Here is a 24,532-nt window from a genome sequence, read left to right on the forward strand (position 1 = left end):
TTGGACTGTTTGCAACCCCATGGAGCACAGCATGCCTCGCTTTCCTGTCGTTACCTCCCAGGGTTTACTCAGACTCATGTCCACTGAATCAGTGATGCCATCCAACCATCTCATCCTCTGTCACACTCTTCCTCCTGTCTTCAGTCTTTCCTAGCATCAGTCTTTTCCAATGAGTCGGCTCTTTGCATTAAGTGGCCAAAGTATTGGAGCTTCAGCTTTAGTTTCAGTCCTTCCAGTGAGTATTCAGGGTTGATTTCTTTAGGGATGACTGGTTTGATCTCCTTGCTATCCAAGGGACTCTCAAGAGTCTTCTCCAGCACTGCAGTTTGAAAGCATCAATTCTTTGGCGCTCAGCCTTCTTTTTGGCACCTGGCTTTTCTCAATGTAAGCTTAACCAAACACACATATCCCTAATAAGAATTTGGGTGGACATGAGATGACTTACACGTGTAAATAATATTTTGCTTTGCTCTCACAAGGTTTATGTTTAAAAAGTAGACCTTGAGTGGAGATAAACCCAGCCTATTTCTGCATTATTTTAAATTAGCATCTGACTGTGTTCGGTGTGCCTTTTGGGGAAGCTTTACCGAGTCAGCTATTGAGAAGATCCCAAGACAGTTGGTGCTTGAGCAGATTGCAGAGATGGAGTGTAGTACAGGGCACTTTCTAAGCCCGATTTGTCCAGGGAAATGTCCCGGCAGGACTTTGCAGGGTACCATTTGTCTCTTTCCTTTCCTGGGCTCCTTATGTGTTTCTCCCTTCTTTTTTGGACTCAGAATGAAAGTCCTAAGATTGCTGAACGATGGAAATCGGGATGAGACCACTGCTAATGACAGGCTGTGTGCAGCGTGCTCTTCCTCTATGTTGCAGGCTCTCTGCTCAGGAAATGGTTTACCTTCTTTTATGACCTTGGTCAGTTTTCATCAATGCATAGAAAACCAGACTTAGAGAAGATCCTTTGGTCAAATCCTTTTAGGCCCGGAAGGAGCTAAAAATACTTTCTGCTTATACTTTTTATTGCACGACAGAAAGCACATAATCAGACTTCAGTGTTATGTTTTATTAACAGCCATCTGTTTCTGCAAGACACCTTGAGCGCTCTTGTATTAATAGATAACCTTTTATGAAGGGTTTTGGGGAAAGGTTATTTTCGATTTTTCTCAGTTCTTAGAAGGAGGAAGGAAATGAACATGTATCTTATTTTGGCCAGTCTCTAAGTAGTGGGATTAAAAAGGAAGAGGTGCCTGCACTCTACTGTAAAGGACAGCTGCGTCATGCTTGGCACAAGTGTTCTGATTTTTTTTTAATTTTCTTTTAGAAGTCTCTTGAATTTGTTACAGTATTGCTTCTGTTGTTTATGTTCTGGCTTCTTGGTGATGAGGCATGTGGGATCTTAGCCCTGGACCAGGGATCGAACTCACACCGCCTGCTTCAAAAGGCAGATTCTTAACCACTGGACCACCAGGGAAGTCCCACAGCATTCTGAATTTCAACGGGAGTCTTCCTAGGATGACAGGGCCATGTGTTCCATCTAAGCTGAAGATAAGACAATTCATTTCCTCCTCTGTAAAAACAGGACTGGAACTACCCCCCTCCCATGTAAGTTATAGAAGTCACATGAGATGCTAAAGGACTTTGATAGTTCCTCAGACTTAGTAGGTGGCCAGGGTCTATTATTTTCCTTTCCTGAAGTACAAGAGAATTTGACATGCTGGGAAATTCAAAACAGTAGATAATGGTAGCAGCATGTGTTTTTGTTTTAAGTTTCATGATAGAGAAGAAAATGGATTGAAGTGCTGATTTAAAACTGGAGCAAATGTGAGGCATCCACTTTCCCTGTACTCACCTTTTAGTGTTTGCTTAGGAAAAATCAGAGGACAATGAAGTCTGTCAGATTGGTACATAATAGAAGCAAGATTGCTTTGATTTGAAGCATTTTAGAAAGTTTTGTTATGCAGATGAATCCAGCAATTTATGGAAGGTTGTATAGCTACACAACACAATGATAAGTGGCGAGTAGGAGGAATGATTACGGCGCCTGAGATAAAGCACACTGATGTCTTCTCCCTTTTCCTCCATGGAGAGCAGTCATGTGCGGGCAGTAAGTTCTTTCTGCTAATATGCCTGTGCTTCACCTTTAATATCAGAGAGATTTTTTAAACTGAAGGGTTGTAGAAAAACAAAATACTTCAGATCCGTGCGAAACCTCCTTTCACTGGTGCTGGACGGAACCACGCTTATTGTCTCAGTTACCAGCAGCCACCCTTCACGTTGAACCATGTCGTTCACTGGTGACCCACGTGTCCGGAAGTGCAGATCCTGCTTGTCTTTCATGAGAGCAGTACTTGGCCCCTGCAGGGCGGCTCTCACCTTACCCTCTGCGGTCCTGCCGGCCTCTTCTCATACAGAGGAGTGAGAGGCGCTGGAGCAACAGGAGGGCGAGGCCGGTCTGCCCTGCGCGCGTGCTCAGGCACTCAGCCTGAGTGTCTGACTCTGTCACGCCACTGACTGTAGCCCGCCAGGCTCCTCTGCCTGTGGGTTTTCAGGCAAGAATACCGGAGGAGGCTGCCAGTTCCTCCTGCAGTGGATCTTCCTGACTCAGAGGTCAAACCCGTGTCTCTTACATCTACATTGGCAGGTGGATTCTTTATTAATGTGCCATCTGGGAAGCCTCCCAGCAATTGCTGTTGGGTTTTAGCATCCTGGGTGAGGGAGCCAATATGTCTTCATTGAGATCCTGGTAATGTTGGGTATCAAGTCCATTGTGGTTCTTTTTTTTTTAATAATTTAATTTGTCTATTTTTGGCAGTGCTGGGTCTTCGTGCCTGCTCTGGCTTTCTCTAGTTGGGGTGTGTGGGGGCTACTCTGGTTGCAGTGCTCGGGCTTCTCATTGCAGTGGCTTCTCTTATTGCGGAGCATGGGCTCTAGGGTGCTTGGGCTTAGTAACTGTGACTTGTGGGCTCAGTAGTTGCGTTGCATGGGTTTAGTTGCTCCGCGGCACGTGGATCTTCCCAGATCAGGGATGAAACCCTTATCTCCTGCATTGGCAGGTGGATTCTTTACCACAGAGTCACCAGTGAAGCCCATGAGTCCATTGTTTTAAGTGTTAGAGTAATTTCCCTCAAGAGCTTTCCAGCTTTACAACATAAGTGAGAGGTGCAATACAGTTTGTGCTGTTGGGAAGGCCTACCTGTGACTGTCACAGTGCTCAGCATAATGGGTTTCCATATGCGTTTCATGTGTTAAAATCATTTGGTTAATTTCTCCAGTAGAACTGCCTCACTTCAGGGTCCTGTGTAGTAGAGAGCAGCTGTGGTCTGTGGGATCAGGTACCTGGATTTGAATCCCAGCCCTGCTCCTTATACCTGGACCCCCTTGAGCAAGTTACCCTCTGTGTGCCTCAGCTTCCTCATCTGTAGTTGAGAACGATGGTGCCCATTGGATAGGGTTGCTGTCAGAGTGCCACGGGAGAATGTGTATAAAATGCACAGTGCCTGACATGTCATAGGCCTCAGTCAGCTTGTCACTGCTTTGGGGACATTTATACTTTGAAGACTTCTGTTGACCAAATGCTGGGAACAAATGGAGAGCTTTTCATTTTTAAAGAAAATACCATATAATCATATCTTTAGTACTGTAGGCCTCTTATAAGGTGGGCTTTGTATTCAGTTATGAGCCTTGATCAGAAAAAAGAGGGATAGCGGGATAAAGCATGCTTGTAACTCAGTGGTGCTCAGGAAGATTTGCATGTATGTCTTTTTGCTTTTTATTTCCCCCTTTGAGGCATATGGTTAAATCTCAGTCTGGGCTGGGCAGCATTTCTAGTTGTAGGTTTTTATTGGGAGAGGAAAGTAAAGAAGTAGCATTTACTAAGTGACCCTTTGAAAGTGGTTTCTTTTTTTTTTTTTTTTAACAGCTTTATTGGGATATAAATTTGCACGCCATGCAATTCACCCATTTAAAGTGTACAATTCAGTGGTTTGGGGTATGTGACATTATGCATTTTTTAAAAAAAATTATGGTAAACTATATGTAACATACAAGTTGCCATTTTAACGATTTTTAAGCGTACAATTCAGTGGCAGTAAGTACATCCACAGTGTTGCACAATTGCCACCACTATCTGTTTCCAGAACTTTTTCCTCACCCCAAACAAACTCTGTGGTCATTAGGCAGTAATTCCCCATCCCCCTGCTCCCCTCAGCCCCAGGTAAACCTCTCACCTGCTTTTCTGTCGATGCATTTGTCCTTTTGTGAGCTGTTTCTTCTTGAGCAACTCATTGCTTCAGTGAGATCTTAATCTATTGAAACAGTACCTTGGGTTTCCCAAATCAGTAGGATGGAAATAATCTCCAAGCATTGGCTTGGTTTGATTGCCCTGAAAGTGACGCCCTGATTCTCATGAAGGTGAAGGACAAGGTGAGCCTGCCTTGAGCGTGGGGCTTCTTAAGGCTGGAAACTAGTGCTTGTTTGCAAACTAGTCGTTGAGTTCTCCCAGCAAGGGGTGCTTGCCTCAGACTGATACTGCCTTACCTAATTTCTGCCGTGCAACCTTATTTTCCCAAGATTGATCAGGCAAGCTGCTTCTGTGGCTTTATCATAAGGCCACTTTCTAGAGACACCTTAAGGGAAACCCACGCCACACACCTCTGCTCGGCGTGCTAGCCCCGTGGGCCCCTTCTGCCCTTGTATTGGCTCTGGTTGCTTTAAAGTATGTGTCTCTCTAGCTTAATAACTTGTTTATCATTACAATTTGTAGAGGTTAGAAAAAATCAGTCCCTGGATATATGTTTAAGCAGCTTGCCTCCTTCTTAGCAGGATATCATTTTAGTTTCCTGTGATTCCTATTTGAATCTCCACAAGCGTGGTAGGTGACCTGAAACAACAGACATTTATTCTTTCACAGTTCTGGAGGCCAGAAGTTTGAAGTTAAGGTATAGGTGTGGCTGTGCTTCTCCCACAGGCTCTGGGAAGGATCTGTTCCTTGCCTCTCTAGCACCTGGGGATGCTGACACTCCCTGGCTAGTCACCATGTCACTCCAGTCTCTGCCTCCCCCTCTGTGTGTATCCTGTCTCCCTCTTTCTTTTGTAAGGACAGTTGTGATGGTATTTAGGGTTCACTTGGATAGTTTAAGATATGTCCTCATGTAAGGTCCTTAACCTAATTTCTAGTTCCATCTGCTAAGATCCTTTTTTCAAATAAGGCAGCATTCAGAGGCTTTGGGAGTTAGGCTGTGGACCTCGCTTTCTGGAGGCCTGTTTATAGGCATGTTGGTAGTAAAGCCCGTGTTCTTAGGTAGTCCTTGCCTTGCCTTGGCCCTGGCTGTAAGCAGATAGGTCATGGTTATTTCCAAGTCTGTTTCACAGTTAATTTATATGAGTCAGAGGTTAGCAATTTACCCTAAGAAATTTGCAAGAAAAGAAGTGAAGAGAGGTGAAGTTGCTTAGTCCTGTCCGACTCTTTGCAACCCCATGAACTGTAGCCCGCCAGACTCTTCTATCCATGGGATTTTTCAGGCAAGAATACTGGAGTGGGTTGCCATTTCCTTCTCCAGGGGATCTTCCCAACCCAGGGATCAAACCCAGGTCTCCTGCATTGTAAGCGGACTCCTTACTGGTTGAGCCACGAAGGAGTTTAGACTAGCTGCCAAATATCTTCTCCACTGAACATCTTCCATGGTTCAGAGTGTTTCACCCACAGCGACTATAATTTCTGACAGCATCCCTGAGGAGGTAGGTAATAAGGTCCCCCATTTGCAAGCTGAGGCCATCTGCCGCGGGCCCCAGAAACAGTTGAGTCAGGGACAACCCAGGTCTGTCCTCAGCTGGGGATAGGATTCTTCCTCCAAAGCATCATTCTCTAAAAGAGACAGCTCAACAGTTAGTAGGACATTTTCTTAAGAGACAATGCTAGTATCGCTGAAAGATTTCTTTCTCTGCATGTTTGGTTTGGGCAGTGATTCTAAAAGATGTTGACTTGGACCACCGGATCGAGTGCGACCAGTTTCCTCTGACATTTTGCAATCTGCTGTTTCATAGGTCCAGCAGACGTTGCCTTTGTACAATGTTTAGTTTAACACTTTTATTTGATGTAATTTGATATGGTTCATTTGATGGAGACTGTTTAAACATGCTGCTGACTTTCTTTCCTTTTGCCTTTCTTCCCCGCACTGTCCCCCCTCCCCCCCCCCACACACACTTGTTTCTTGCATTACATCTCTGAGAAGGGACATGAGTTGGCTTTGGGACAAATGTTGGGTAACTCTCTATTTGTCAAGATATCAAGTGACTAGATTGGAAATTGCACGTGCACCCCTCTTCCCCCCACCCTGAGTGAAATGAAAATAACTGGTGCCACAAGGACTCTCCTCTACCCAGTGGTTGCCCTCTTATTTTACACAAGAGCTTTAGTGAGCAAAATAAGTGAGCTTATTTTGTGAGAGATGTCTGCATGCTTCCTATCCTGGATGATAAAATTAGTTTTTTATGGCGCATAAATATGTATAATGATGAGCCTTTGCATACACGGTTCTCATGAAGTGCTTTTTACTGCTGTGCCCTGAAGGAAATACCGAGACCATTTGCAAGAACAGTAGAGCTGGCAGTCGTTAAAGGTTTCAATTTTCCTCTGGAAGGCTTGGGACTTGGAGTTAGGTGCAAATTAATTCACCACTCAAATCGTGTTGAGATGAGATTGTACTCAGCATCTCCGTATTCCGGTCTGTAGTGGCATAAGAGGAGTACAGTTTTGCTTGGAAATCTGTTCTTTGAGGTAGAGCTTTTTAGGAAGAGATATGTAGTCTTGAAGAAATGCGCATGTTTACTCATTAAATGAAATACTGAGTTTCTAGGTGGAAGAATGAAAAGTTTGGGGCCTGGAGGGTTTTCCTTTTGCTCAGGCAGAACCAGAGTAAACACTGTCCTCTCTTATGAAGACAGGCTGTGACATCAGAAATCCTAGATCATCCAGGCCTGTGTGTGTGTGTACAGATCTGACCTTACAGGAAATAAAGGTCCTGTATTCAGACACCATTATCTCACTCACCCCTAGGATGGGCCGATTCACAGGGTTTCCCTGATGGTGATCTTGGTGTGTGGGGGGCAGGTGTGACCGTGAGGCCGGAGGCCTGGGAGCAGCTGGTTCTGCGCTGCAGACGTGGGAAGGTTGTCCTCTGACCTGTAGCAGCATGGCTCTCTTCTCTGCTCCTTCATCCTGGTTGCTTTCCTCAGTCCACCCAAAGCTCTTCTCAGAGAGCAGCCTCATTTCTTATATCTGGACTCTGCCCCGTTGCACGAAGCTATAATTTAATCAGCCCTTAGAGCATTGCCAAAAAAGCCAACAAAAGCCTATATCTGAGATCTTACATCCCGAGTTCTTGCACTAGAGGTGGTTGAGGACGCGAGTCCTCATTTGTCCCTTAGAGGCTCCTGCGGGGACTGTAGGCTCAGTTTCACATGAGGCTGTGGGAAGAGCTCAGGTTAAAAGCCGATGTGAAGGGGGTATGGGCTTCCCAGGTGACATCAGTGGTAAAGAACCCGCCTGCCTGCCAGTGCAGGAGATGTAAGAGACGTGGGTTCAATCTCTGGGTCAAGAAGATCCCCCGGAGGAAGAAATGGCAAGTCGCTCCAATATTCTCGCCTGGAGAATTCCACGGACAGAGGAGCCCAGCGAGGTTGCACAGTTGGACACGACTGAAGCGACTTAGCTCACACGCACGTGAGGGGGTACCTGGCAAAGAGATGGTGAGGCCCTTAGTGTAAGACTGGTAATGGGGAAACTTTGGGTCTGAATCTGTCTCTACTCCCATGCTGGCCAAGGGTAAGCCGCCGGAGTAGGAAAAAGCTGCTTCCTCATTCCCTGTGTGATAGGACTCGGTGCCTGTCCTCTAGACGCCAGAGGATCAGAGGAGGCTGAGTGCGCCGTAACAAACACTTATTTTAGTCAGGAACCTTGTCCTTTTAAAAAATAGTATATTTTTATCCTGATTGAAACACAAATTACCCACTTGTAATTCTACCAGCCAAAACGAAAAAAAAAAAAAAGCTGTCATTTGGTGTGTTTCCTGCTAATTTTCTATCTCTATTTCATTTGCTAATTGAGATTGTACTGGTTTATGATTTGGTAACTTAAAAAAATTCAATAAAGGATTTTTCCAAAGACGTTAAAACCGGTGGTCAGCAGCATCGCATTGCTGGTCTTCAGTGGTTTGTCAGGTGGGACATCCTGGTCCTCTTATAACCTGACCTGTGTGTCGGGCCTTCTGTCAGGTGCACAGGTATTACTGGTTTCTTGCCAGTTGTCTCTTTTCTTTCTTCTCTTCTTTTAAATTTATTTATTTGGCTGTGCCGGGTCTTCGTTGCGGCATTCGGGATCCTTAGTTGCGGCATTCGAACTCCTGTGGGATCATGACTCGCAGCATGTGGGATCTAGTTCCCTGACCAGGTATTGAACCCAGGGCCCCCTGCACCGGCAGTGCAGAGTCTTAGACACTAGACTACCAGGGAAGTCCTGCCGATTGCTTCTTTAAGTGGCCCTGAGTACAAGTCACTGATCCACAGTCTTTTTCTGCCATCACTTAGCAGCAGTGGAAACCATGCTGCTGCAGGAGCTAAATGAACTGTTTCCTTTCATTTCTGAATAGAATTACTGGCTTTACACGTAGACTCGGTCATGCGGAATTTTAACGAACTGTAATGATCTCTTTGGTTCCCAGAGGTTTGAGCCTCGGTGCAAAATATTCCTGAATCACCTTCAGGACTTCCTGTCTGCATTTTTGAATGTTACCTTTGCCCTTCTTGTTTTCTTGAGCACAGCTGCATAAAACAGGTTAATACCAGCACTGTTTTGCCATCCTTTTTCACATTGGACAACTGCAAATGATTCAGATCAGCCACAGTCCAAGACACGCTCTTGTGTCATCAAAGAATACCCTCTGATCTTAGTGTACCTCTTTTGAGCTGCTCATTGTGTCTCATGCTTGCCAGAATTGGGGTCTGAAGCGTGTTGGTAAGGTCGGAGAATTTTGACAAGTTTGGAGATTCAGTGTGTGTGTGTGTGTGTGCCAGCCTTGGAGGCCGTATTATTGACTAAAGCTTGTGATGCGGAGGGGCTGCTTTGTTGCCAAGTTACAGAAAGGGTTGGACTTTTGCCAGTGAATTGCCAAGAGAGTAGTTTACGCCATCTTTTTTTACATTCTTCTTCAAAATGAGGGAAACAGTGGTCAGCAATTGTTTCCCCCAGTTGACATCTTGCAGAGAACCTAGTTGTTTGCCACAGTTGACCTCCTGGTTTCAGGGAATGGTGGAAGCCTTGTTATTGCTGCCTGGATGTTGAGGTAGTCCTTGGTGTTTGTTTTAATAGTTTTGTGTTTCTCTTAAGTCAAAATGATTTACTGCAAACAAATCATTGAGACTAATACCTTTTTGGAGAAGTTGAGACAAGTCATTATTACCCAGCTGATCAGTGAATCATCATTCGTGGAAATTAACACAGTCTTGAACATACTTTTTTTCTGTGAACCCAGTGATTTTCAGTTCCCAGGTTCTGAGTCAGTGGGGCTTAAGTGGGTGGGGCCCAGGAATTTGCATTTCTATCAAGATGCCTATCTGGGGAAACACATTTTGATAAGTGCTCAAGCTTCTAGGCTCCTAAGAAGCTTTATGTCTGAAATGAAATTCTCCTGTGACTACAAGCCTTCTAACATAGTCTGGATCAGTGTCACACTGCCATGGTCAGAAAAGAATGTCAGCAGATGACTTTCCATGAGTGCCATGCAGCATATGGGCAGCAGAGCCGGGTGGCTGTTTTGGACATAAAGACATTGTCCACAGCCTGTTCTGTGGAGCCGATTAAGAGGCTGAGCTGAAGTCATCCAGTCTGCTGAGTGAATGACCCCGGAGTGTACTGTGCTCCACCCTTGGATCTGTTGGGATGTTTGAAAGCCGCGCTAAACAACATCGCCAGTGTCATCACAGAACATTAAAAAACTGACAGATGCCCCAAAGGGTAGAATTTATTTTATAGCATCTAGAATGTGAACATGAGTCATGTAGTGTACTGGGATAGAATCCCAATGTACGATTGGCCCTTGTATCAGATGGGAACTTTAATTTTAGTCTTTGACAGAATCATTGTCAGTCCTTCAGAGAATAAGTGCAAAAATAGTGTTTCATCAGGAAGCTTGCAGGAACGTGGCCAGGGCCCCACACAGTCTTGTGTGTCTCTACCAAATTATAGCCACCCTGAATCTTCACTGAAATAAAAATAACATTTCCTGCAAGCAATGGTCCGAGTGTGTTTCCAATATCTGCAGATGAAAGGCCTTCTGGGAGAGACTGTTCTTCAATGCAGTTCACAGGGAAGGAGCATCCTTTCATGTGCTTGTCAGTATTTCTGCTCGCCTAGTGCATTTCTCTTACGTTAAAATGAAAACTGTTCGGTCAGATGAGCCACACATGAGGTATTTTATCAGATCATCCCAGGGTGTCAGTGTAGGCCATCTGACAGCCAGTCAGTATGAGGCATGCATGCAATGAAATGTTTCAATTTTCCCTCAAAAGGGCAGGCGGGGATGCTTCCAGAGCAGTGGCCTGCAAACTGTCTGGCCTAAAAGGAGAGGGAGGCCCTCGGCGAGTTGACTTTGGTTCTGTTCCACAGATGCTCAGCTCCAGTTTTAGAATTGGTTTCCCAGTTGCATGGGGTGCAGTCAGCCAAGTCATACACAGATTGGTTTGCGTGTTCTTCCAGGGTTTGGGGTGATTTGCTTCTCTGTAAAGCCCAAACATGAAGCTGGAGGGATGAGTGAGAAGGGCTATTAATATAATTCATTTGGAAGGGGTTTCTATTTAGTTAAAGTATTGAGTAAGCAAACAAGGTAGTGTAGGATTAACTAACTTAAGAAAAATCTTTTGAGTGTTTCTGCTGAGAATAAATTTTTACTGAGTTTGAACAGAAATGATACTTATAATCGAGATGAAATATTAAAGGACAAACAGCCAGTGTAATGCTTGACAAAATGTATCTTTAAAATTAAGAAAATATATATTTACATGGTGAGAGAATTGGGGAAATCTGCTTTTTAAATGTCACCCTTGTTTGTATTTATACATTAGATTTTCTAAACTTGTTGAGGCCACATGACCTTAAGAGGAAAACAGTATTTTTAAAAGAAATAAAGCAGCTGAACACTCAAACTTGTGATTTTTCTTTATATTTGTCTCCCCACAGCAGGTGGGGTAGTGCACAGGATATACGGATTGATTCTACTGGTGTTTTCAGTTGAACTTTCTCTAAGGAAATCTCTAGTTATTACCCCTGGGGCTCGCAGTTCTGGTAGCCTCTGTTTTAAGTTTAAAAAATAATCATAAAAGGATTTTTGAAAAACAAAACTCAGTTTCCCAGAACCATTGGCTGCTTTTTTTTCAGAGCAGGGAGTGGGGAGTATTTTTTATTTTTGGTTTAATGATACCAGTGTTTTACAAAGCTGTCACAATAGTATAAAATTTTGTGCTTTTTTTAAATTAAAAATTGCCCTACAAGTTACTGATGTTTTGAATTTTTTGAAAGTTATCTTGAAATTAATTCTGTTGGAATGATGAACTGTAATTTACCCACGCACATAGGTTGTTGAATCTGGAGGTTGATTTTGATTACTGGTGCCTTTGAAGGTATAGCAGTGAACATCTTGTTGATTCAGTTTTTATTCTTCTGTTGAAATTTGGGTACACAATTTATTTTTATAGTGGTTGATATGTTTCTTCAACTTTTACTGAAAATTGTTTTGGTTTTTTTTTTTTGTATTTTTGGTTTAGAGTTGGGAGCCATCTCTCAATTTACTAAATGGAGAATTGAGAATTACGTGAACCATAAAATTATTGATCCTTCTAACTCAGGACTAACTCATCAGGTTCTGGTTGTCAGTAGTAATAACAACCACTTTCGAGGGGAATCTATGCTTTTATATGTCTCATTGTTTTCTGGCGTTGCAGGCGGTATCGATTAAACTGGGTGAACCAGCTACCAGATCCAGAATAGTACACTTGAGCCTAAATTAGTGAACTAAAAATAAATTTGGTTTCTTAGCCATAGGATTTGGTTTATTAAATTGTAGGCTAGGCAACAAGTCCTCAAACCGCAGAGTACCAGGACTTTTTTTTTTCTGGCGTTCACAGAACAGTGGTATTCATGCTGATGGTTCCATTTGTAAACTGGATCATGCCCTGCCTGGCTTTTGAATGCCTGGTAATAATGTGCCTTAATTGCAGGTCAGTGAAGCCAAACTAATTGCTTGTTGGGCACTTGGATTGCCTTTTTAATTTGCTGTATAATGCAATCCCTACCAGAAATTCACAATATGCCGTTATCTAAATAAAACTCATTAAAATCATCTTACAGACAACAGAATGCCTGATATTTTGCCCACAATCGTGCAAATAAAAGCAAATTGAATGGCATTATGGAGAGCTGTAATTTAGAAGCACTCTTTTAAAAAGTGCCTTTGTATCCATTTTAAAAGTATACATAAATGACTGCTATGGTTTCTATCAGTGTGTTAGGTTTTTTGTTTGTTTTTACCAAGGATTATTTTGCTTCATGCTTTTAATATGTTTTAAATGGGAGTAATGACAGTTCACCCAGTAAGATCAGTACTCATCCAATGATGGCATTTCACTTTAAAAAAAGAAGAAAAGAAAGACATTGGTGACACATTCCTAGCTCACAAAACACCAGTCCATAGGGATTACCTTTACAATTTGTGGGGACAGTTGTTCACGGGGGTTAAGATGGTCAGTACACTGTAGGACTTGTTTTCTCTCAGTTTCTCTGGACTAACAGGGCAGCTCAGCAGAGGACTTTGTTTTGACTCTTTGATGACTAATTTTATTCATCTAGCTAATATTTATTGAGTAGCTCCTGAACTACTCCAGGAACAGCTCCAGGAACTGTTGTAGGTGTTGGGGATACCAGTTTTTGTTTTCTATTTGTAATAAATATTTCAGACTCAAGAAGTGTGCTCAGTCATGTCTGACTAATATTTAGCTCTAGAGAAAAATGTGAAGTGGATCTTAAGACTCTTCAAAATGATTTTAGAAATAAGGTAATGTAATTAAGGAGCTTCTACAAAAGAATTTTCTAGATGTTTATATCAGCTGGTTTTTTTTTTTTTTTTTTAAATAGAAGTTAGTCCATTATCCATTTTCCTTTTCTTTTGGTAGGTTATTTCTTATGAGAGTCATGGATATCCCCTATCTAAACTTGGAAGGACCAGACTGTAAGTGAATTTTTTATTTTCTCATTGCATCTGCACATTTAAGTGTGTGGTCTGGAAAGGAGAACAGGAACAGAATTACTGAAGAAAGAGCTTTATTCACTTAAAAATAGCCAGTGATTTTGTGGTTGATATGAATAGTACGCTTAAGTTAATGTTACCCTTGGGCCTTGATTAACCCATCTCTTTACTTACATTTTCCAGTTTATACATGAGTTGAATTTAAAAAAATATATATCTTCTCATCATTACTTCATTTTCACTCAGCACTCTGAGTTCATGATTTTCTGTAAAAAAAATTGTATATGTAATAGATTTCAAGATGTACTAGCTGTGTCAATAACAGTACATTTTCTGTTTTCCAGTTATTTGAGTATGTATATATTTAAGTTTTGTGGTTAGGTTTTTTTTTTTTCTTTTTGAAGACCTCAGACAACCAGGCTGTTTGAGAGGTAGTTGTTGCTTCTTCCGATTGTTCTTTTCCATTGCTGTTTTTGTAGCCTTGGTAAATTGCCTTAATATATGCCATAGGCATATAGAAACAGAGGAATTACGCTTTATACACGGTGATAATAATCACTGCAGTAGAAGTTTGAGGACATCGTCCTAGTTTTAATGCTCAAACCTGTCGTCCTCGCAGCAGTTCTGTGAGCTGAGTCTCGTCGTCCCCAGTCTGTAACCACGAGTGGCTTGAGTAGTTAGGTCTCTTGCTCTGTGTCGCAGTCACGTGGTGGGTGTGGGATTAGAAATCAAGATTGTGACAGGACCGCGTCTGTTCAAGCACATCCATTCAGTTTGGACAGTGCATTTCTTTTTTTAAGTTGGATACACATGAACGTTAGGGCTCATTTGGTAATTGCAAGGCTCTCATAATCATTCTCCAAGTTAGCTTGGCCTCAGTTTCATTGACGAACCACTGGTCAGCTGTCCGCTTTTCAGCCATCAACCTTTCATCAAAAATTTGTTTTGTAGTGCAGCCTAAACGTGATCACGTCCTCCATGTGACATTCCCCAAAGAATGGAAAACCAGCGACCTTTACCAGCTTTTCAGTGCCTTTGGTAAGTCAAGCATAAGTATAGATGTCCTTTCAGGGTCCTGCTCTTCTTACGGTCTAGGTGGTCAAAGTATATAGATGGCTTTAGCTTGGACATAAAAGAGGATTAATATGCAAAGTTTTCATCTCACTCGGAGAGTTTTTGGAGCTTGGTATGCTGCTTTCTTATGCCAATATGACCTGAGGACCTTTTGCTAGCATCCCACAGTAGAGCACTGTTATTCATCTATATCCATGGAAATCAAGAACAGTTAGCCCCTTACGACCCATGGGGAAGAAGTCTAGGCTAAATAATTGTTAAGGTGAAATTGAAAGAGAATACCTGTTTCATAAGGGCAGGCAGTTGCTGCTTGATATCAAATAGCCCAGCAGATAAGCACAGATGTTTGAGAGGACCAAGTATGAGGTAGGTTCTTTTGTTACCTTTTTTATCAGGTCAGGCCATTAGATTCAATTGAACAGTCTTCTGATTAGGGTTTATAAAGGCCATTCTGATTGTAAGTCTTCAGCAGTGTCTCTTAATTTTAACAAAGTATTTAAACTGTCATCTCTGGAAATTTGTGATTAAAATGGAAACAGCAAAGACTTGATTGTCCAATAATAAGCATGTTTAGTGAATGTTAATGTGTCCCCAACAGCTTAGCATGTAGCCGTTTTAGAAAGAGTTGAAGTTTGTTAAAAGATGGTAAGGTGTTTATATTTTAGCATCTATGGTAAAAAGCAGATACAAAGTAGAATTCCTATATAACTAACATCATTTTTGTTGAACTTAGAAATCAAACTGAAAGGATGCACCATGCTCTTATCACTGAATATTTTAGATAGGATTTTTTCTTCCTCTTTGTGCTTTTCAGTATTTCTTAAAATAAACATATATTAGCTTTTATAAGTACAAAACATCGTGCAATTTTTAGGAACGTAAATGAACACAAGTGTGTTTCTAGCAAGTTATCCTCATCTTTGCAGATAGTCTAAATGACTTCTGAAATTCTGGTCCTGCTTTTTAATTTAAATGCAGTTAGATTTCACAGCACATTCCTTTGGTAAGCTTTTGATGTTGTTTCCCATCTTGTGTTGCTCTTACCCCTATTTACTCAAGCTTTAATTGGCTAAATTCAGCAGGACGCTCTGAGTAGAATATTTTTCATTTTAATTAAAGAAAGGTTAGCTGTGTGATATTGAACAGGTAACCTCTCTGTATTTGTGTTTCCTCCTTGGACATGATGATGGTGATAATGGTACTGCCTATTTAATAGGCTTGTCAGGATGATCAAATCAGCTGATCCATGGAACGCATTCAGAAGTATGTGGCCTAGAGTAATTACTTAAGAAACGCTAAATATTGTTGTTGAGTCACTAAGTCGTGTGCAACTCTTTGTAACCCCATGGACTGTGGCCCACCAGGCTCCTCTGTCCCTGGGATTTCTCAGGCAAGAATACTGGAGTGGGTTGCCATTTCCTCCTCCAGGGAATCTTTCCAACCTAGGGATTGAATCCACATCTCCTGCATTGGTAGGTGAATTCTTTTCCACTGAGCCACCTGGGAAGCCCCCAAATATTATTTGTCTAAAAAAAACACACAGGGTAGAGAGCTAAGGAAGTCATGGTTGTGACTTTTGTAATTGAGAAAGTCCTGGCACCCCATGGTGCAGCAGGAAGTAAAAGTTCTTTCCTGTGAAGGAGAAGCAAAGCAGTTTTCAAGTGTTCCGAAGCCTTCAAAAATTTTAATAGATAATAAGACATTTTTTCATCACTAAGTTCTGGTGATGTTTAGCCATTTAAAAAAAATTCCAGTCTCCTGTGTTTTTTCAGGAAGAGGGTAGTGGGTAGATGTCTGCTTGCCCTGGGTTTTCTCCAGCTCCCAGCCCTCTGCTCCTCTCCTGCCTCTGTCTGCTCTCCTGCATTCCACTCTTTGCGTTTCGCCTTTGCAGAGGACTTGTCTCTGTATGTGAAAGTCATTTTGTGCCACTATACTGCTTTCTGTCCCTCCGTGTTTTTCTTTTCTGTATTGGTCTGTCTTGGTTTCCTCTCTCTGATGCCTTCTTTTCCTCATCCTCTATCCTCTACCTGTTTTTCTTTATTTGAGTTCTTTCCCTGGCCTTGAGATCAACAGTGAATTTTTCTTATTTCTTACACACATGGTCTCTGGTTTTTACTAGTGATCTTTTAAAAAATATACCAGGCTCATGGACTTTTTAGTCTTTTAGTACATGAACCTGGCATATTCCTTCATTTATTTAAGTCTTCATTAGTTTTCATTTGTTTGTTTATTTTAAATCCTGACCCCAGCAGTGAAAGTGCCGAATCCTAATGACTAGACCACCAGGGAACTCCCTTCTCCTGATCTTGATTGGAAAAAAGTCTCTAACCCTGGCAGGAGATTGGGTTGAATGATAAACTGCCTCAGGATTTAATCCAGATGGATCTTTTTTTGTTTGTTTTTAAAACAAACTTTTAAAGATTCTTCTGGTTGTCCTGGTTTATCTGCTTTCTTGAAGTTTTAACTGTAGTAGCTACTGTGATAGATTTAAGTTTTATTTCTCTTTAGTGCTGAGATTTTGATCATCTTTTAAACTAACACCTCATCTCTCTTTAAATTGATGGATGTTCCGAAATATATCAGATATACAAATGGAATCTGATAGCTATCTTAATGGCTAAATGCTTACTTTGCTTTTAATTCAATATTGCAGGTAACATTGAGATATCCTGGATTGATGACACGTCAGCATTTGTTTCTCTCAGCCAGCCTGAACAGGTACCAATTGGTAAGTGTGTTGGGCCTTTGTCTTGTGTGTTAACTAAAAGGTGGGAGCTTGCCCACTTCCCAGTCTAGATGCTGTGGTGTTCAGTCAGCTGGTTCACAAGCATTGTTGCCTGGTTTGTTTTGAGCTTGTCTCTAAAATAAAGGAAGTAGTTAGTAAGTATTGCACGTAGATGAGAAAATAAGACAAATGTACTGATTCTTTAGAGATACTCTATCATATATTTTTCACTTTTCTGTTCCTTTCTTATAGCCCTTTTTCTAAAATGATTTGTATGTTTACTTGGAAGGATAAAAAGAGCAAATTGAGAGGAATGGGGGACACCAGATGGTGATTCCTATATTGACCTGTTTGCCTCTGTACTTTTTCCCATTTATTTTATAACTTTTTGTGATTCACTTATTCCATTAAACTGGTATCAAATACTTGTTTTACAAACAAATAAACTGAAAGATACTTCAGTTGCTTCTAAATTAGGGTTGTAAAAAGGTCGAATACCAACTCTCTTATTGTTGGACCCTAAATAGTTTTGATATTAACCATCACAAAACATCCCGTTTTCTTAGGATGCAAAGCTATTGAAGAATATATGTATTGTTCAGCTATTTCTTCACATAGATTTCAAGTTCCCTGGTGTTAATAATAAAAACACGTGAAAATGTTAAGTATGCTGATTAACGTTTTCTTCTTATTAAACGAAGTGCCACAGACTAACAGTATATAATTCTGATGACGTATGAGGAGAATATAAGCAGCTCTATATGAAAATTTCTACAAACACAAATTCAGGTCAAATTTTTTTTGGTATTTAAAAAAAAAAGTATATAACCATCACAGGAATATATGCCATGTTATAGAAATGGAAAGTTTAGGCTCTGGAATCATATTGCTATAGTTGTGTGACCTTGGGCAGATTCTTTGATAAGCTTCTGCTTATCTTTATAAACTGAGGACTGTGTTACGGATTTTCTAGGATTGTTGTGAGGATTACATGAAATGATTATGTATATAAAGCTGGCATTGCTTTGAACTTTTATGATGGTTGTTTCGAAGTAGATTTCAATATGAAAGGCACCGCAGGAGCTCATGACACCAGGAACAGTACTGGATACAGGGTGTGAATGATACTGCTGTTAATAGTGACATGTTTTCACATTTGCTTATTTGTGACCCATGCCCCCACAATCCTTAGAAAGACAGTTTACATGGAATCCAAAGGGAATGGATTATTAGAAACCGAAGGATGACTTCAGGTGTGGGGGCAGGGCCCCTGAGATTAAGACGGTCCTGAGACTTCAGCATGGTTGAGAGAGCACTGATGGGAACTCCCCACCCCAAATCTTTTTCTTCCCCCATGTATCTCTCTCATTTGTTTCTGGCTGTGCTGGGTCTGCCTGCCGTGCGTGGGCCTCCTCTAGTTGTGGCGCTCGGGGGCTGCTCTTCCTTGTGGCGCGTGGGCTTCCCATTGCAGTGGCTTCTCTTCTTGCGGAGCTCGGGCTCTCGGCGTGTGGGCTCAGTAGGTGCAGCACCGGACTCGAGAGCACAGTCTCAGGAGTTGTGTTGCAGGGACTTTAGTTGTCCCGAAGCCCGTGGGATCTTCCTAGATCAGGGATCGAACCCATGTCTCCTGCATTGGCAGATGGATTCTTAACCCACTGTACCAACAGGGAAGTCCTCCACCCTAAATCTCGTCACATCTTTACTCATTCATTGTTGCCCTTCACCTCCCTCGCTCTGGTCACTGAGCTTAAAAGCTACTGTACTATTGAAAGACGCAAAAATGAGTTAAGGGGATAATCATTACGGGACATCAAATATGGTTTAACAGGAACATTAAAAGAAGCCTTGATACCTCTTACCCGTAAACAAGGAATTATGCCGTGCAATGGGAGCGAAGGGGATGCAAAGGCTTTAAAGTCACACTGACATGGGACCTAACCTGCCTCTGCCACCTGTCAGCCACGCACCTCGAGGCCTGTTACATAAACTCTTAAGCCACAGGTTCCTCACTGAGAGATGGAGATGATGATAGTTACTTTGTAAGATGAGATCACACACTGTCTGTCCGTCTGTTTAATTTGGCTGCTCTGGGTCTCAGTTGTGGCACTCAGGATCTTTGATCTTTGTTGTGGCATGCAGGATCTTTAGTTGCAGCATGTGAACTCTTTGCAGCTTGTGGGATATAGTTCTCCAACCAGGGGCTCTCCAGCCCCTGCATTGGGAGCTCGGAGTCTTAGCCCCTGGACCACCAGGGAAGCCCCACAATCACAGATTTTAAGTTCCCAGCAAAGAGTCTGGCACTCCACCAGCAGTGCCTGATAATTGGTAGTAATTATTATGATACTGCTTGGCCTCCCTCGCTGTGAACAGTAAACATAAGTGTGTGTAAATCTGGAATCTGTAAGACACTAGTGAGTAGTATTTACTTGAAAATGCAAACATAATTCCTTGTTTATGGGTAAGAGGTGTCAAAGCTTCTTTTAATGTTCCTGTTATACTGTATTTGATGTCCTGTAATGATTGTTCCCTTACTTATTTTTGCATCTTTCAATAGTACAGTAGCTTTTAAGCTCTATTTTATTCAGCGATACCTGAAATCAGGGAGCTAGATTTCAGAATCACGTAGCCACAGAAGTCCTCTGATTTGTTCATTTGGCCGTCTTATTCACCACTGGGGGCTTCCCTGGTGGCCCAGATGATGAAGAATCTGCCTGCAATGCAGGAGACCTAGGTTTGATCCCTGGGTCAGGAGGATCCCCTGGAAAAGGAATGGCTACCCACTCCAGTATTCCTGCCTGGAGAGTCCCATGGACAGAGGAGCCTGGCGGGCTACAGTCCACAGAGCTGCAAAGAGTCAGACACGACTGAGTGACTGAGGCACAAATGCACTCAGCCCTGGATCCCCCTCTCACGCCTGGCCTGTGAAAGGGCCATGTAGGGAATCGGCCAAGATGAAACTGTGACCTTTCTACCTTTCTTCTTCCTAGGTTAAGAAGTTAGGTGGCTGCTTTTTTTTTTTTAATTCCTTCTCTTCTTTATTTTTTATTTATTTTATTATTATTTTTATTTTGGGGATCTTTGTTGCGGCATGTGGGCTTTCTCTAGTTTTGGCGCACTGGGACTACTCTCTAGTTGCAGTGTGCTCACTCCTTGCAGTGGCTTCTCTTGTTGCGGAGCATGGGCTTTAGAGCCGGAGGGCTTAGTAGTTGCGGCACGTGGGCTTAGATGCCCAACCAGGGATCACACCTGCTTTCCTCCTTTGGAAGGCGGATTCTTAACCACTGGACCACCAGGAAAGTCCTGTGACTTGTCTTTTGATACATGCAGCTTTACTAAGCAAGTGTAATATTCCACAGTAGTCTCTCTTCTGACAGAAAAGACAACTCTTAACGTAAATACCTGGCCATTTGCATGTACTGTGCCTATGACTGCAGTTTTCTTAGCCAGGAGCCGTCTTTTACTAAACCATCCTCTCCCCCCAGAAGCCTGGCTCTGTCCTACTTCCATCCTCGCCTCAGCCTCAGCATCCGTGTCTCCAGGATCTTCTTAGGCTTCCTTTACAGCGGTTTGGGCCCCGTTCTCTGTATGGAGCCTGGTACCCTTTCTTAGCATACCTTGCTTCCCTGGTTGTCTTCCCAGATGGACTGGAAACTCCGAGAGCAGAGACCTCATCTCTTGTTTGCCATTGTGTTTTCAGGGCTTCGAGTTGTAGTGTCTGATGTTAGAAGTGTATGAATAATGTTAGAAGTGTATGAATATGTTAGAAGCTGAATAAATGCCATTCAAGGTGTCATGACTTAGAAATGCCTTTTTGCACTTGCTGGGTGTATCTCGTGTCTCAGGCCTTGTGCTGTGATTTCTGAAATGATGCAAATGTTTCACTGAAAGACACTGTAGAATTTGTTTTTTATCATGGTGATTTTACCGATGAGCGAGACCGAAGATATTTAATATGCTGCAAATCCTGTTAATGTTATCTTAAACAAATTACTTATTCATTTCAGTGGAAACACAGGGCCTCTTAGATCAATAACATAACATTGGAAAAATCATTAAATGCCTGTTTATATTGCAGCTTGTAATGGCTTCTTTGGCTCAGTTACAAACTATTTTTGATTTACATTTAAGGAGTTGCTTTTTAACTGACACCTGTCTTTTTTTTTTTTTTTTAATTTCTTCATCGTGCTGAGTCTAATCAAGATTTCTTCAAAGCATTTTCATGACTATGACAGCTCTTTCTCAGGTCTATCAAAATGATTAAAACTCTTCTCCTGAGTGCCATTTAGTTTGATTCCTGTTGCTTTTTGTTTCTTTGTTTTTTCACATTCTTCCCCTCTGTCTGGGAAGACAGCCTGTGGCCAGTGTGGGACTTGATGCCATGGAGGAGATCACTGAGCCTCATTGTTTGAGAATTTTTCTCAGAGTCATTGAATAAGAAATCACCTGTAATGGTCACATCTGAATAACTCAGACATATTTAGGATTTTTATATACCTAATGCAGTCTTCGGAGAAGGCAATGGCAACCCACTCCATTGTTCTTGCCTGGAGAATCCCAGGGACGGGGGAGCCTGGTGGGCTGCTGTCTTTGGGGTTGCACAGAGTTGGACACGATTGAAGTGACTTAGCAGCAGCAGCAATGCAGTCTTATTAAATGGGGGAAAGAGCTCAACAATATTTCAAATGTACTGGCACTTCCTAGTCTTACTCTCAATATTTAGACATTGTCTTATGTGTCCTTAGGCTCCTCTGTCCATGGAATTCTCCAGGCAAGAATACTGGAGTGAGTAGCCATTCCCTTCTCCAAGGGGATCTTCCTGACCCAGGGATCGAACCCAGGTCTCCTGCAGTGCAGGCAGATTCTTTACAGTGTGAGCTACCAGGGAAACCCCTTAAATACATTGTAAGGCATTATCTCTCTGCCTGTAATTCTTATAGAAATAGCTTGAGGAAAATTAGCTTTTCATTTGTTTTGAAAGTCACAGTTTGGAACACACCATGAATACTACAGAGAAATTTTAAAAAGCAAAAATTGATGAAGGCACTGTAGAAGAGGTAAAAAAAACCTAGTGGTTATTCTGTAAAGCTAGCCCCCATTCAGGGAGTTACAGAAATTCCTGATATGCTGCCTTAGGAGCTTGTTCATGATGAGTTTACGGGGATGGGTAGATACCTGGCTTTACAGCTTCACTTCAGTCCCTAGTATGGGTGTGTTTATGTTAAATCATCCTTTTAAAAGCCCAGCTTGTGATTGTGCTGAACAGATAAACATCAGAGTTGTGATGTGGTTTTTGAGGTGATTATTCAGTACTGGATTTCCAAAGAGTCTTGCTTATAACTTTAAACTTCACCTGTGCTTTTTGTTAGTTTTAAAGTTTACCGAATCTGAAGAGGTACTCATTTGTGGGATTGATTTGTGTTCTCGTTTTTCCTCAGTCACTCTAGGTTCCTGACTTTGTTGCTTTTTTCAAAGAACCAGCTTTTGGCTGACTTCATTTTTCTGTCTTGTTTGCTGATGTCTATTTTTTTTGGATTCTGCTTTGCTGTTTTCTTTCTTTTTTAAGTTGCTTTGGATTTACTTTGCTCTTCTTTACCAGTTTCTTTTTTTTTTTCTTTTTTCTATTCTTTTTTTTATTAACAAGCAAAATAATAATTAAAAAACAACAACACAACAACAAAAACCTTAAAGTTGGAACTGCAATAAGTCAAACTGCTGCTGGAGTTCACAGATGTACCTGGGGTACATGCACCCTCATTGCAAGGCAGGACCTAGGCACATAACTGTGCATTTAGGTATGTAGGTGACCAGGAAGAGTCAAAGAGGTGGAAAACACCGGAGAACAGAAAGCATTAAAAGCTTTTCATCAAGCAATTCCACAGCGCTCTGCTCTTTGCCTCTGCTTTGCCTCTGTATCCTCTGTGGTTCCTGTTCCAGCTGAACTTGTGACAATCCCAAATTGTTCCTTCCTCTTTTTCAGCTTTTCGTCATCCTCTGACTTTCTGGAGATTGAAGAGACACTCAAACCAAACCTTTGAGCTCTTTGTTTTAGCTTATCCAGGTTAACCATAGGCCTGGTGTCACACGACAGACCTTTTGATGGAACTGGAGAAATCCCAAATCTAGTTGCCCGGGCAGCTTTCTTACTCTCCAAACTCACAGGTACATTGAATCATTCAGCTCTCCTCTGCATCCTCTCAGTCTGTGGTATTTCAGATGTAATTTTTACCACTTTTTTCTCTGCTGCCACATCAACCGTTTTTTCAGGAGGTTCTTCCTCTTTGACAGGCAGTTCTAAGGTCTTTGGTTCTTCTTCCTCTGTTTCATCTCCCAGTACCTCTTCTTCATTTGCCTCCTCTTCAGCATGCTCTTCAAGATATGCCTGGAGCCTGTTGATGAGATCTTGTTTTATTCCCTTGGTCTCCAAACCACGAGCAAGACACTCCTGCTTTAGTTCAGCAAGCTTCAGCTTATGAAGCTCCACCGTCTCAGTCGCCATCTTGTTACCCCTTACCAGTTTCTTGAAGTAGAAAGTTATGTGCTTCCCCCCCGCCCCGCCGTCTTCTAAAATATTTTTGAGCCTGGCTTCCAATAGCTTAGCAGTCCAGCCAGTGATCAGTCAGGTGTGCTTGAGCACCTTGAGCCGTTAAGGCTTTCCACTTTTGCCGACAAGGTTTGGGAATGTTCAGCATCCCACTTTCAAGCAGTTCATAAGTCTGCCCCAGTTTTCACTTTTGGGTGGACCTTCTTTCTCCAGTGTAAGTGCACAAGGCCTCACGCCCAGCCAGCAGTGTGTATGTAGCTAAGACCCTCTCCCAGTCATTGATTTTGACCTCTTTTTGTTTCTGATACAAGTATTTAAAGCTGTAAGTTATCCTCGAAGCACTGTTTCAGGTCCATTCCATCAACTGTACTTTGTGTTTGCATTATTGTTAAGTTAGACACGTTTTCTAAAGGCTCCTTTAACCAGGGATTATTGGGAAGGGTGTTGTTTAATTTTCAAGTACTTCGAATTTTCCTAGATTTCTTGTCGTTACTACTTTATAATTTAATTGTGTTGTTATTAGAAATTTTAGTATGATTTCAATCCTTTTAAACGCAGTGAGATTTGCTTCATAGCCTCATATAAGATATGACCTGTCTTGCTGAACATACTGTGTACACTTGTATGTAAATGCTATTTCAAATACTAAAAGATGATGCTGTTAAAGTGCTGCACTGAATATGCCAGCAAATTTGGAAAACTCAGTAGTGGTCACAGGACTGGAAAAGGTTCAGTTTTCATTCCAGTCCCAAAGAAGGTCACTGCCAAAGAATGTTCAAACTTCATACAGTTGTGCTCATTTCACATGCGCACAAAGTTATGCCAAAAATCCTTCAAGCTAACCTTCAGCAGTATGTGAACAGAGAACTTTGAGATGTGTAAACTGGATTTAGAAAAGACAGA

General features: G+C 42.0%; 2 protein-coding genes and 1 pseudogene across 2 annotated transcripts in view; 2 read left to right on the forward strand and 1 right to left on the reverse strand.

The window, feature by feature from the left end:
- LOC122684278 overlaps positions 1-24,532 on the forward strand; it is an 831,075-nt gene that overhangs the window by 114,773 nt on the left and 691,770 nt on the right. Inside the window, 3 exon segments of the mRNA XM_043888282.1 lie at positions 13,216-13,271; positions 14,241-14,327; positions 17,017-17,091. Coding sequence (XP_043744217.1) covers positions 13,216-13,271; positions 14,241-14,327; positions 17,017-17,091 — 218 coding nt within the window.
- Positions 17,073-24,532, forward strand: part of LOC122684279 (cyclin-Y-like protein 1) — a 124,411-nt gene continuing 116,951 nt past the window's right edge. Inside the window, exon 1 of the mRNA XM_043888285.1 lies at positions 17,073-17,091. The gene's annotated coding sequence lies outside the window, so the exon portion shown is untranslated. The remainder of the gene's footprint in view (positions 17,092-24,532) is intronic.
- LOC122684281 lies at positions 22,918-24,148 on the reverse strand (annotated as a pseudogene).

Source organism: Cervus elaphus, chromosome 26 (assembly GCF_910594005.1).
Source record: "Cervus elaphus chromosome 26, mCerEla1.1, whole genome shotgun sequence".
Classification (NCBI taxonomy): Eukaryota; Metazoa; Chordata; class Mammalia; order Artiodactyla; family Cervidae; genus Cervus; species Cervus elaphus.